This window comes from Tetrao urogallus, assembly GCF_951394365.1.
Source record: "Tetrao urogallus genome assembly, chromosome: 15".
NCBI classification, from domain to species: Eukaryota; Metazoa; Chordata; class Aves; order Galliformes; family Phasianidae; genus Tetrao; species Tetrao urogallus.
In genome coordinates this window covers 8,412,920-8,427,191 of record NC_136828.1, presented here as the reverse complement: position 1 = coordinate 8,427,191, position 14,272 = coordinate 8,412,920, and the positions used below count along the sequence as shown (strand labels likewise).

Sequence of the window (14,272 nt, the reverse complement as noted above, 5' to 3'; positions counted from 1 at the left end):
GACCTATTCATTTCTGGTTTGACTGCATTTTGCCTTTGGCAAGTGCTTCAACAAGAGCATTTTATTGAAAGTCGCTGCAAGGATAAACTGATTTTTGTACTCTGTGCAACTTCCTGTAGAGTAAACGTATCTGTTAGGATATAGTTGATATGGGTTTAGATGGATGAACAAGCAAACGAGGTTATTGGGGTGGTTGTTTTTTGTTGTTTTTTTTTTTTTTTTAAAAGACAATTTCAAGGGAACAGAAGTAGAAAACAGAAATGGCTTTCACTTTGCTCTCATTGCAGAATCAAGTACCAGTTTCAGTCACTAGGAACTAGAGGCAGTCCACTGTTATGTTTGTTTCATGCTGAGTTCTCAAGTGACAAGGCACAGAAATGCAGTATTTGGTTAACACTCTTCTCAGTCTTTGCAAAGTATTCACTTAAACTCATTCCCCAAAGAGAAGAGATGGATCCTTTGTGCAGCAATGAAAGGAACTCAAAACCTTTGCTTCTAAGATAACAATCTCAACAGCATGCTTGTGCCTGTGCTTTTTGTTGGAGCTTAGCTGTACCCCTCCTGTTGAGAGGCACATGCAGGCTGCCCTGGTCTGCATTAGTGTTGACCTTTTCTCTCTGCCAATGCAGGAGCCCACAAAGGTATGTCTCTTTTTCTTGCCTTGCTATCACAGTTCCTTTTTGTGCATAGCAACTACAACCAGAGACTACAGGATTTGCCACTGAGTGATGTATTTTTTCCATTGCTGTTGCCTGCTCTGTAGATTGGGGAAGTAGACTTCCTTATGAGCACTTCTGTTTCCAGTGAAGCAGGGGACAGTCAGCCTGCTGCTTTTCATGGCCTGCAGCTTTTTGTCTTCTGTTTTCGCACTGTTTTTACTTAAAGGTTTTGAAATTTCTTTTGTTGTTGTTCCCACTGTGCAATTGCTCTGTCAGCCTAACATGAACCCAAGGAGCCAAGTTCAACAACCATCTGTGAATTTGTCTTAAGTAGATCAGAGTCCTTCAAATTTACTGCTTTGCTAAATGGGGGAAAGATAAAAGGATCATGATTGTGCCCATCTTCAGAGTGCAGTTTCTCCTGAGTTTGTGTGTGTGGCAATGTGTGGAGTGGGCATTTGCCTGGCTGGAACACCAGTGTGTAATGGATTTTTTTGGAGTCTGCCCCTTCAGAAGGACAGTGCAAAAAATTGGCCTCCAAAGAGCTGCAAAGTGGGTACTGAAACCTTGTGTTTGGGTAAAAACAGCACACTGATATTGCCAGAAGGGTATCAGTTACAAGGGCAAAGTTGTATAGATAAAACATTATTTGAAACACTGCCAGTGTAGGACTATATCTGCAGTTGCTACAATGAGCATAAAAATTGGAAAGGTTCCTCATGGAAACGTGCCTTTGTCCTCACTCTGTACCACTGTTTTTGTTTAAGAGGCAAACAGAGCTGAAGGGTCTTGCAGAGTTCAGTGGGACACTGACAAAATATCAGTGGTCTTTTTCTAGGCTGAGATGCATGCTTGAGAAAAGGTATTAAGAGCTCAGTTCTGCTGTATTAGCATTTTTTTTCTTATTCTGTCTTGTTAATCACAGTTGGAGCAGCAATTGTTTTTTTTTTTTTTTTTTAGTATGGATGTGCTGTCTATGAGACCAGCCTGCATTTTCACGGAAAGATGGGTCTGATTCAGCAGGCCAGGAGCAGTTTACTCACCAGTTCTGCTAACATGGCCTGGTGCTGCCCAGCAGATCACTTTCTGATATCTGAAGCATGGTTACTCTGAAGATGTGCTCAACTCTGATCTGTTGAACTTTATCCCCAGCCCTTTTCCTTTACACAGAAACTATATTCTCCACACCTGAGCCTTCTATGTGGCTGCTGTCACCTTCCTGCTTTTTTGGAGCTCCTCAGTACTGCATCTTGGATCATGCTGCAGCCCATTAAGCTGCTTGTCTTGCTTTTAATGAGCTTATAGCATGCGAGGCCCTTCCACCTACAGATCTGTGACTCACGAGGGCTGTGCTGCTGTGGGGTGTGTGTGCTGCCTTGCAAAGCCCTTTGCTGGATTGAAGACACAGCATTATGAAGGCATGCCTACAGGTTGGGAGCACGTAGGTTCTTTCCATTTCTTAGAAATGGTGTAGTGCTTCTGAAGCAGATAGCAGTAAATATTTCACCTCTTGCTCAGAGCTGGCTGCAGCACTTGGGGATGTGGCTGTGCTGGGTCTGTTGTTCAGCCAGCTGGGCTGTGTTTCCAATTCATTTTCCTTCAGGTGAGTGGAGTTAATGGAATTTCATTCCCTTTTGATCATCAGCATCACTGTCACCTGGGCAGGTTCCTGACTGCTCTGCCCTCACTGTGTGCACTATCACTTGGAAAGGCCTTTCCATCATTTGGGAAGAAGTCATGTGGGATCTGCCCCACCACAGGCACTGCCAGGTGAGCCTGTGAGATGAAGCTCAACCACTGGGAACCAGAACTCATCCCCCTCCACCTCAGCCTTGCCGCAAACCTGGCTGACTTTGAGCTGTAGCTGTCTCTGATCATCTCTCAAAATTCTCCTTCTAACTCTACCATCTTTCTAATATCCTACTTGTGTATTTATGCAGATGCTATTTTCTTCCTTGCTGTTCACAGAATAAGAACTTGTAAATGAATGATCAACCTGTGGTGTTGGGCACCCTCCATGCAGCTCTGACCAGACTCCCCCTACTTCCAGTGCTCCTGTTTCCTCCTTGCTCTGCCTGTGCATGGCTCCAGGCCAGTTGATGGCCTTGGTGCTGCTTGGTCTGGTGCTGGCAAGCACCCACAGAGGTGTGCCGATCCTCAAAAGTCTCAGTTCCAAGTAATGTGCCAAAAGCATCTGAAATAGCTGGATCAAAGGTGTTGGCAGTTGAACGTGTGGGAAAAGAGACAAGGTGCAGTGCTACAGCTATGCCCACATCTAAGCCCGGTGGTTATCTGACAGGTAATGTTGTGATCAGTGAGAGCTCAGACTTAAAAACACATCAACGCATCAGAAGCTGAGTGTGCCTTCTGAACTGCAGGAGCTGTTCTGTGCAGCTTTGACTGCCGGTGCCAACGCGACAGGCCTGGTGGCTTCTTCTGAGTTAGATGGGCAAATACACATGCAACAAACGTGACTTTGGCAAGGCACTCTCACAGAGCGTATCTCCTGGCTCTGGAATAACGTATCTTTGCCTCACTTATTGTGTGGGACCAGAGCTCAGCAGCAGGGTGCAGCCACCAAGCCATGTGTTTCTGATATAAAGGGGCTTGGGATGTGGTTCACTGCAGCTCTGTGCTCCATCAGACAGGCCTCACACTGGTAGGATGTGTTTTACAGGGATGGGTTCCTGATGGGTGTTTTGGCTGGTTTCTGCACAGACAAGCTCTGCTGCACCTCATAGCTATTCACTGAGAGGAGCACCTCTGGCAGGAGCATGGAGAGGTTTTCCAGCCATGTTTGGCTTCTGCCTAGGTAGAGTTTGATTGATTTTAATGTTAAATATCAAGGTTAAGATCCAGATATAACTGTTTACTGCTCTCCATAATCAGCCTTGCTCCGCATCTGCACAACTGACCCCTAATCAGTCCCTAACAGAACGAAGTACCCCTGTGTGAGAACCCTTGGAAATTTCCATCCAGCATTACTGTAGCAATCCCCAGTGCCCCTGTTACGCCACAGGATCGCATGTGGGCAGAGGTCAGCCTGCCTGTGTCACTGCTACGAGCTGCAAATAATTCTGCAAGTTCTCATTCAATAGCAGTTGTGTAATCATTAGATTATCAGTCCCCAGGATAAATACTGTCAAGATAAGGCAGTGCCAGATGGGTTCCTTTATTGCTTTGTAAGAGCTGGATATGGATGCTGGCTGTGCTCGGCCATATTGCAGTGGTGCTATCATGCAGCACCTCCACCTCTTGTTGCACTTCATAGAGGCATCCAGCCTGAAGTCTGTCCCATCAAACATATCAGTGCAGTATGAAGAGGCTCTGCCCACAGCTGGCGCTGCGTTTGGGTGCTGCTAGATGATGGCAGTATGTTCTTGGTTAGTGTCTGCTTCAGTGCTGCTTTGTATTTGGGTGGTTGAGGTTTGGTTCTGTGGTTCATATGGAAAAGCAAGTTGTGGACCTGCATGATTAAGCAGGGAAAAGAGGAAAAAAATGCTTTGGGGGCAATTCTAGACCTAAAGATGCATTCAGACCTCTTTGCATAGATAGAGAACTCTTCTAACATCCATCTACAACTCTTAAAAAGGGTTTTTCTGAGGCACTGCTTGTTTTGTACTATCATTTCCTGTACTGATTGACACAGTTGCTGTTGTCACTTATTTAAGAAATCCATATGATCGGTGCAAGCACAAACAAGGACAAAAATAAATGTCTGATAATATGAACAGATTTATCTGTCCTTATCCCCACGCCTTTTCCCGTGAGTGTAGATTGCATTCAGCTCCCCAAAATAGACCCTTCTTTCCGAGCATTTAACCTTACCCACAGAAGTGCAGGGTGTGAGGAGCGGGGCTGTGTCTTTGTGTGACAGTGGCAGGTGAGCACACAAGGGCTGCTAAGGTGGAGTTCAGATAGGACTGAATCTGTCCGTAGGAATTCCCTTTGGCATTTTCCCCTTGCAGTTATGTGAAACATATTGTGCTGGAGAGCTGGAAGTCCAGGAGAGAGGATTCAGAGCAAACAAAAGAAATCCAGCACCTCTGGCCAGTTTGTAGTGACGAATATAGATCCTTTATATCGCTGCAGTGAGGTGTGGATGGCACAGGAGTGCCTGGCAGAGCAGGGTGATGCTCCATTCCCTGGCTGCTCTCCTTGCCCAGGCTGCGTTGTTGTCTGAGCGTGGAGCGTTTCCTGCGGTGGGCTCAGCCAAACATCCCTACTGCCTAACAATAATGGTAAATATTTAAAAGCCAAGGACACTGAGTTAATCTTCACTTTGGAGCTGTGACCTTCCAGTGCTCCCAATCCATTTCTAGGAAAAATCTGAAGAAGACTCTGTGACCTCTGCCCTGATGGCATAGCGCTGCTGCCTGAGCTGCAAAGACAGTGGCCAAGAAGTGTCCATCATCCTCCCGGTCCTGCATTGCTCTGTCTTTATTCAGCACTTTGAGAAGCACCAAATGAGATTTGAATGTGGTGCAGTTACCTCTCATAAGCGTCTCCAAGAATCAAGCCTCTGTGCTCCTTTTATCCAAGTTCACATCGCTCCCAGTGAAGCCCTGAGCCGTGCAGAGCGGTTGGCTCCATGCTGGGACCCTGCTGGAACTTGGCAGGCTGGGGCACTGCGTGAGGTCTGTGCTATGAGTTTGTGCAGGGGGGTCTGAGGGATGCCCAAGGGTCTGCCAACCCCCTGGCTCACTTTTGCTATTCTAGTGATTTTTATAAGCTCTGGCCAAGAGGTTTTGTCTGCAGGGAACCAAACCTCAGCAAGAGAAGGGAATCTGTGGAGGTGCCTGAAGCTGGATTCCATTCACCTGCTGCCTGGCCCTGTTCTGCATTGCCACAGCAGCTCCTCTGAGGCAGACCAGTGGAAATTTCCTTCCTATCCCCAGTGCCTTGTGAAAACACCATAAAACATCGTTGGCGTTCTTTACACTTGCTTACAAGAGAAAAAATACTTGTAAGCCCCAATCCTTAATGACCCATCACAAACATGAAACGATTGCTCAAGGGGCTGAAATGCCCCCAGCACATATCCCCTGGTGGCTCAGCACCCATCCCCAGCGGGATGATAAACACATCCTTAGTGCTTGGTGCAGCCCTGGGGCCTCATGCCACCAGAGCTGTCTCTCTGCCTGTGTGGATGGCAGCAGCACGGCATTCCCTGCCAGGCTGCAGCTGGTGGCATCCTCATACCCTCTCCTGGGTTTGGACTATGCTGTGTGCCCAGCGATCCTCTGTGTGGTAGGCAGGCTTTGGAGCACTTGTGAACACTGGCTCACCATCAGCTCTTAGAGCTGCAGGTGGATCCAGGCACACTGCTGCCAGTGAGGTCTCTGTGCTGACGCTCCCTGATGTTGTCCTTAAGATCTTAATGCCCACTAGTGTTAATGCAGCAACACAAAGTAAATGCCATTTGTTCACTGAGTATGTAGGTAATGACAGTAGAAGGTTTTTGGACCATTTGCCTCCACCCAGGTGCCCCCAACCACCCCTTATCAAGTGCACTGCACCCACCTGCTGCCCTGAGTGCTTCAGCCCCAGCACTCCCCATCCATGCACGTTCCAGGGCACTAAATTGCACTGTGCCATGAAGGCACAGCACAGCACTGATACCCAAATCTCTGCCTTAATCCTAGGCTTGGGCTCTCCTTTCTTAAAGTGAGTTCAGCCCTGGCTGGGAGAGCAGGATTTGGATTCTCCGTGGGCAGAGCTGGGCCATTCTCTGCGTTTCTCAGGGCACTGTTGGAACAGTGCATGCTCCAGTGCACGCAGTGTCAGTGGATCCTCGCATGTGCTCCCTCCCAGCAATAGCAGCTGGCATCCCAGGTACATGCAGCATGCACTGTGGGAAGGGTCACGTCCTCTGCTGTAGTAGCAAAACCTAAAACAACAATGATAAGCAAAGAAAAACCCAATAAAAAAAAAAAAAAACAAAAAAAAACAAGCCACCAGGTGAAGGGAAAAAAAAAAAAAGCAAAACCTTGAACCGAGGAATGACGGTGATAAAGACGTTTTATATTCCTGGGGGCTGGCCTATCTTCTTTATTGCCCCTTTTTCTCTGTTTTTTTATTTAGCAATGCAAATGCAATCCATCTTCTGAGCCTCCCAGTCACAGCCTCTCCATATACAGGGCAGGGGGAGCTTGGTAGCAGTTCAGACTGTGCGGTGCTCCCCAGCACCCGCTACCTTCTGTGGCCGTGCTGGCGTCGGGCAGCACCAGCGTTGAGCTCTCACAGGGTGAGTGTCCCTGGGACAGCATCAGTGCCATTCTGTGCTGGGCTGCCGGGCTGCTTGCTGGGATGTAGGCTGTGCTCCCTGCACATGGGGCTGGGATTTGGGTTTTGTGTTCCTTGTTTAACAGGACGTTGCTTTCTTCCAGCCCCCCTCGTGCTGTGTGGGCAGTCCTCCACCAAAGAAGAGATGGAGATGGTGGACTCCGAGCGCCCGCCGGCCAAGCAGAACTGGTACGAGCGCTACGTGCTGCCCTTCTTCGCTGAGCTGCTGGGCACTGCAGCCTTCGTCTTCATCGGCTGCATGTCAGTTGTGGAGGACGCAGGAACCACTGGGACGATGCAGCCAGCGCTGGTGCACGGGTTGTCCATCGTGCCCATTGTTGTCAGCCTGGAAAACATCAGGTAAGGGGCTGCTGACCCCCAGGATGTGCTCATGGCTCTCCTATCACACAGCCCTGGGGTCCCTTCTTCCCTAGGAGCATCCCCAGGTGCACCATGCCACTTGGTTAATGGTTGTGAGCGAGGTTCTGGGTCTGGGGGAGGTTCAGCATTCTGGCTTTGGTTGCAGCATTCTGATTTTAGTTCTTGTTAATGTAAGGAGAGAAAAAAAAGGTCAAAGCTGAAGCAAAAGCATCACTTGGGAAATCTTTGGCATTTTCTTCTGAAGCAATGTCAGGATGACACATTTTGACCTGTGTGTTCTATTCCCCTGTGCACTGGGAAATGCTTGGTTTCCATTTAAAAATGGTTTCAATTCTTCTGAAGCAACATTTAGACAAAGCTGTTCACTGAAATAGGTTGCTATTTGACTCCCAAACACAGCTTCTTTCTGGATGGAAAAGCTGAACGGGTCCCTGTGGGGCTTCACTTCCTTCTATCCCCATCTCCCTACTCTGAATCTGTGCAGCTCAGGATGGGTCCTGGGGCTGCCCCTGCCTAGGGGCTCACAGCACCCTCCTGCTTGGGCCTGACTGAGACAACCCGACTTTGGATTTTAATTACAGCTGAAGAATAAGACATAACTGTGGGCTCCTAGACGCTCTGACTCAACGGCTTCACCAGCGATTATTATTAGGGCTGATCGGTTATGAAACTTGCTAATTAATGCGTGTCCCATGATAATCTGTCTTAATTCAGAGGTATATGATCTTGTCTGGCATGTGGTCTCTGAGATTAACAATCTGAGTCCCATTGCTAGGCGAGTGCCTGCTGCTGCATAGGAGTTGGGGCATAGCACTGCCCAGCGCAGTGCTGGAGACTGTGGAAAGAGTGGTGTCATGTCCTTTACATAGGGCACAACTCTTGCCCTGCCCTCTGCCTTCATGCGAGATGTGTTCTGCATGGAGTAGAGTGTCCTGGAAGCTTCAGAGCAAGGGAAACCTGCAGCCATACCATGCTGTGCTGAGCTGCACTGCACTGCACTGCACTATGCCATGCTGAGCCATGCCATGTTGTGCTGTGCAATGCTGTGCCATGCTGTGCAGCTGAGCAGAAGAGCAGCACAGAGGCCAGGGCTTGGCTCATCCCCAGCCTGCAACACTGCAAAATATCGTGCACAGAAGAGGTTTATGCACACTTCCCCCTTGCTGCTCCTGGAAGGACCTGGTGGTTTCCTGAGCTCCAAAACCACTTTTCAAAATGTGCCGTGGCAGCTGATTCTCTGCATGTGCTTTAGAAGGGTCTGCATATCCCATCTGGAGTTGCTGCTTCTCCAAATAGCAACTGCAGAGAACAGAAACAGCCGGATTTTGCTCCCCTGCAGTGCACAGCACATTCTTATAAGTGCTAAAAACATATTCATGGTTCCAGCCCATAGTGAGTGCAGCACTCACACCGCACTGAGGAGGGCAGTGGGGGCAAGGCAGCAGGCAGAGCCTGCTTTTTCATTTTTTCATTGCCATTTAGGGTGAACCCCACGCTGACTCTTCTTTTCCTTTACAGTGGAACTCATATCAACCCTGTCGTGTCTCTGGCCATATGGCTGATCGGCAAGATGGAACACATCATGGTCATCCCATACATTATTGCCCAGCTCTGCGGAGGGATCTTAGGGGCTGCCCTGACAAAGGTACACATGCCAGAGGGGGGCTCGCTGGGGCTCAAGGACTGTGTTCCCACTCTGCCAGAGCTGACATTGCCCTGTGCTGATGCACAGCCACAGGTGTGTGCTGAAGTGGGGAAGGGGCACTACGGCACCAGTTCTCAGTGTAATTAAGAGCTCTGATGTTCATATGATCCTGCACTTCAGCGTGCTGTGTGAGCACAGGGCGTGCTGTGCCTGCTTTCTTCCAAGCTTCCAAGCTGGGCTGGGTGCTGGTGTAGGGGTGCTGCCCAAGGCAGAGCGTAGCACATCTGCAGCTTCAGCTGCTTAGGTGCATGGCATTCCCCTGCCACACTATTCTGTACCATTAATTGAATCTGGTGTGGCCCATCCCTGGGCTCTGAGCCCCACACAGCCCCTTGCTTTGTGCGTGTCCAACGGAGCACAGCCAGCTCATTATCTCTGGAGATGCTATGAGCCTTTGCTAATGAGTTTATGTTTGCCAGGCGCTTAGGGCTCGCTTGCAGGAGGAAAGTGCTGAGATTAGCTCCTCTTTAGCCCAGCACTCTGCCCGCCCACGCTGCCCTGACAGTGAGCACATATGTTTGTAATGCCAACAATATGGAGAGGGGTAGCACCAACCAAGTGTCCCCTCCAGGCCGTGGCAAACAGTGCGAGCTTCGACAACAACCACGGAGGGGCCTTTGGTGTCATCCAGGGAAATGAGCAGATCGGCGCAGCACTGGGCAATGAGATCATCACGACCACCTTCCTGTTGCTTGTGGTCTGCATGACTGCAGTCAATGCGGAAACCAAGAGCAATCTAGCACCTGTCTGCGTCGCCCTGACAGTCGTCATCAACGTCATGGTGGGGTAAGCTCAAGTTCCCACTGTGCAGCGGGTGAAGCCCTAGTAGTTCCACTCCAGTGTCTGCAGCAGCCAGGATGGGACCCATGGCTGCAGGAATGGGACTCCCACTCATAGTTCTCTGCAGCTTGTGGTGGGCAGAGCCTGGGGCTGCCAGCTCCCAGCACCAGGGCATCCCACTGCCACCCCAATTGGCAATAGAGTTGCTGCATTCTGCACCAGTAAGGGGAGAGGAACAGGATGGGATGGGGTGGGATGGGATGAGATGGGATGGGATGGGATGGGATGGGATGGGATGGGACAGTTTTGAGTAGATCAGGATGGGATGATTTGAGTTGGTAGGTTTTGGGATGGGATGGGATGGGATGGGATGGGATGGGATGGGATGGGATGGGATGGGATGGGATGGGATGGGATAGTTTGCGGTAGAATGGGATGAGGTGGGATAGGATGGGATATTCCCCCTTGCAGCCCTACTCAGAGCATTATGGGCAGGACAACTGATGGGTTCTGAGCATGTCCATGGATGCTGGCAGATCAGACACTTGGTCTACTGGCACTGGTAGATGCGAATTGCTGGGCACACCCCAGAAATGTGTCAGGGAGGCCGGAGACTTGAGTTCAGCACATGGACACCTCATGCTGCACCAGCCTCTGCAATTACCTGATACGGGCTGACAAAAGTAAGCAGCCACCCCGGCAGTACTGACAGTAGGAAGCCCTGAGCAAACAAGGGCAGCTCCTCAGTGTGTATTTTCACAGCTGCTGGAATCGCTTCCAGGCTCAGCTGTGGGCTGGCTCTAAGGGTGAGCAGCCTGAGTCCTTTGGCACTGCACCTAGATAACCAGCACACATAATTCTGAATGTTAATGAATTGTTTGGTTAAGGCAGTGCCCCCTCTAGCGGGATTCAGAGCTCTTATTTCAACATCGCTCAAACCTCATGTGCAAATATTTATCTGTTGCAGTTTTTTTAAGCTGTGAATGCTGTTGTCTCTCCTGCACTGTTCTGCTACCTGCGCACAGCACAGAGCATTCTCTGGTTAATAGCTGAGCACTGGGTGAGCCCCAAAATGGGCTCAGCAGCTTTCACACCCTGCCAGCATCCCTGCAAATGGACGCAGGACATGGGAACTGCTCCACACTCTGAGGAGCAGCTCATGTCATTTGTTCCTTTTTCAGGGGTTCCGTATCCGGACCCTGCATGAACCCTGCTCGAGCCTTTGGGCCAGCTGTGATAACCAACTACTGGCTCTACCACTGGGTGTACTGGGTCGGGCCTGTGATCGGCTGCCTGATCTGCAGCATACTGATGAGGTACGTGGTGCTGCAGCAAGGCTGCCCTCTCTTGCTCACCATCCTGTCCTGCAGCAGAGCCCCTGCCCCTCTGCTGCTTCCAAGCCTGGCATGTCCGCTGGCTTCATCTGCATCTCCCCATGGGGCTGGTGCTGAGCTACCGCACTCTGTGTTCCCTATGCACGCCACAACAGTGCAGATGCTGACCCTGAATTTCTTTTCCCTCCTGCAAGGTTTGTGATTGGTGGCCGGGAGATCCGCCTGTTCCTGAAGTAAGGCTGCACAACAACACAACACAACCCTGGCACCTCCTGCTGAGCACACTGCTGAGACACTCTGGGATGGCACTGCCGTGCCCTGGCCATGCACCACGTCTGTCCTGCAGGGCTGTGCCTGGCATCTGTGAGACTGCACGGCTCCATGCTACAGGTGCAGCATGTGGCTGTGGCTGGCAGCTCTGTACCACTGCTGCTAGGCTGCTCCTGGGCCCCTCTGCTCCCCCGGGGGCTGTGAGAGCTACTGGTTGCTGAGCAGAGCAGCTGCTGTTACCTCCATACGATTGGCACAAAGCTGAGTAAAGCAACACGTGCCCCCCAGTGCTGACACCAATTGATTCCTATATTGTTTATGACTATTATTTAAGGAGTGTGCACATGCTGGGAGCTTCCCAGCTCCAAACATGCTGGGGGCACCAACACCCTCTGCCCACTCATGCAGTATGTTGTCCTGCATTTCTGCTGTTCCCCCCATAGACTGTGCAGCATTCAGTTTTCCCCTGCATGCACCTGGTACTCTTTGCTGTGCAGGGAACCTGACTGAGCTGCATGTAGCTGTGCTGCACTGCGTGTGGCTGTGCTGCGTGTGGCTGTGCTGTGTGTGGCTGTGGTGCACATGGACGGACACTGGCTAAAGATTCTGCAATGTCCACATTATTTTGCAGTCTGTGCCAACAGAACTGCCCCTGCAGCTGCATGCTAGGAGCCTGGATGCAGTTTTTGGAGGCTTCTCGGCATGCTGAACAAAAAGGGAAATGGGAATGGGAGGGAAGCCCACACTGGCTGCTGGCAGAAATACATGATTTCTGAGATAACAGCTGGCATGGGGAGAGCAGCCAGTGCCAACATCTGCACACTGGGGATCTATCCCCATCCCTAAATCACCCTGGCCTCTCGGGATGGAGGTGCTGGCAGTGACCCCTCCCACATCTTGGCAGGCTCTGCACAGCAATGACACCAGCACACAGCCATTCTGCAGTCCCTCCCAGGAGAGCTTTTTGTTGTTCTGAATTTTGCAAACTTTTAAACACGGCTGGAGGTTTCTGAGCACATCCGAGGAAGGCAGCGTTGTCTGGGGGAGGGGGGGTAGCAGAAGTGGCTGAGGTTCCAATCAGTGTCTGATGCTGTTCTCCTACAAGCACTGCTATGAGGTGCCCAGGCGAAGGGGTCGTCCTGGGGATGCAGTGCCACACTTGGAATGGGGACAGACAGGAGCATTTCTGTGGGGATCATGGGGGAAACCGCATAAGATGGGCTGGGACACAGCACCAGAAGAGGAAAACCAATGGGGTTGGGCAGAAATGGCCCCGCAGCACCTGGCACAGGGAAGGAGCTCCTTCCAGCTCCCCGCCGTCCCCATGGGTCTGGCAGAATCCTTTCCAGTGCATCTCACTATTTTCAGCTCACTCGCTATTTTCAGTCAAGGAAATGACCCACACATGCGCACACGCTTGTACACAGAGCCGTGCTTTTTATTGCGAAAAGAGTGAGGCTGGAGGGAGGAAAGGCCCCACCGGAACGGCCCCGGCCCAGGTGAGCTGGGCGAGGAGGCTGCGTGCTCGGGAAGGAAAGTGCTGCAACCCGCTAGGAGACAAACAGCGCGCAGATGTCACCGGGACCGTCGTCATGGCAACGCTGCAAAAAATGCCGGAGCAAACAGCGAAGGCAACCGCGAGGACTCCCCGGGCTGTGGGGCTGCGGCTGGGGGGCACCGTGGGCACTGGGAGCCGTCTGCGCTGCTCGGGGCAGAGCTCAGCCGAAGCGCGCCTGCGGCCGCCGGGGTGAGCAAGCGACCACCTTCCTCTTTCGGGAGGAAACACGGCCCGTGGCATCCGCAGGAAGCACAGTTATAGCTGCAGCTGCTGCTGCGCGGGAGCTGTGCTGCACCCCTGCTCCATAGTGCACCTGTGGACATCCTCATGTCCTTCCCCTTTCTGCTGTTGATGCGTTCGGCGCACTCATTTTTGATTTGTCAGGGTGACTTTTAATAAAGCATCCGTAATACATGTTGTTTTTCCCTGACTATTATTAAAGAGCTTAATTTATGCTAATTCAATACCAATTAACTTCCAAGCACTTAATGTGCTTTAAGGACATAAAATACATCTCATTCCCATTCAGTTAATTCCACATCAGGCCTGGCCATGGGTCTGCACTGCATTTAACGGTGCGTGGATCTGCAGCACAGCCAGAGCCCTGCATGCTGGCTGCGAAGCTCCTGGTGCCCATCAGGAGGGTGTCCCCAGGCTGTCCCCACACCGCTCCCCAGCACTGCTGCTCTCCCATTAAGCACAAGTTTTCACTTTTTTGCACTGGCCTTTTCCTCTCTGCAATCCTAGCACTAGGAGCTGCTCTGTCCTGGGGCAGGTGTAAGCACTCTGCATTTTCGGACCAAATAGTTTCCCAGCAGCAGTGTGGAGCTGCTGGCAGCCATGCTTTCTGCCTGTGCTGATGACACTTTTTTGGTGGCTGGTGGCTGCACAGGGCACAGCTGCTGGGATTTGGCACCGCACTGCAGGGCTGAGCTGCTCCACACAGATGTGTGAATTAATGAGCCAGCTAATGTGGCTCAGTGCCTCCTTGCCTCTCAGACCTCTCGGCACCACAACAGCTGCAAGGATGGGGATGGTGAAATAGGGGAGCTGAGCAGCAGAGCAGGGGATCCCAGTGCTAATGCAACACATGGCAGAGCAAAGCAATACATGGTAGTGCAAAGCAACACATGGCAGCGAGGCTGAGCAGCAGGGATAGAGGCTGGCAGTGGGATCGGGGCAGCTGTCCTTTGTCCTTGAGTCAGGACCAACCAGGTTGGTTTGGTTGTTATGTCCACCTGGGACAGGGCTTCCCACCTTGCAGCAAACACAGCTGCATTTGCTAAGGAGGGCGGAGGGC

General features: G+C 51.1%; 1 protein-coding gene across 1 annotated transcript; it reads left to right on the top strand.

Moving 5' to 3' along the window:
• Positions 1–7,089: 7,089 nt before the first annotated feature.
• AQP8 (aquaporin 8) lies at positions 7,090–11,381 on the top strand (the record flags this gene model as incomplete). The annotated part of the gene is made up of 5 exons (XM_079543102.1): positions 7,090–7,304; positions 8,844–8,970; positions 9,602–9,816; positions 10,992–11,126; positions 11,339–11,381. 5 exons carry the CDS (start codon positions 7,090–7,092, stop codon positions 11,379–11,381), a joined length of 735 nt encoding a protein of 244 aa, XP_079399228.1.
• Positions 11,382–14,272: the final 2,891 nt, after the last annotated feature.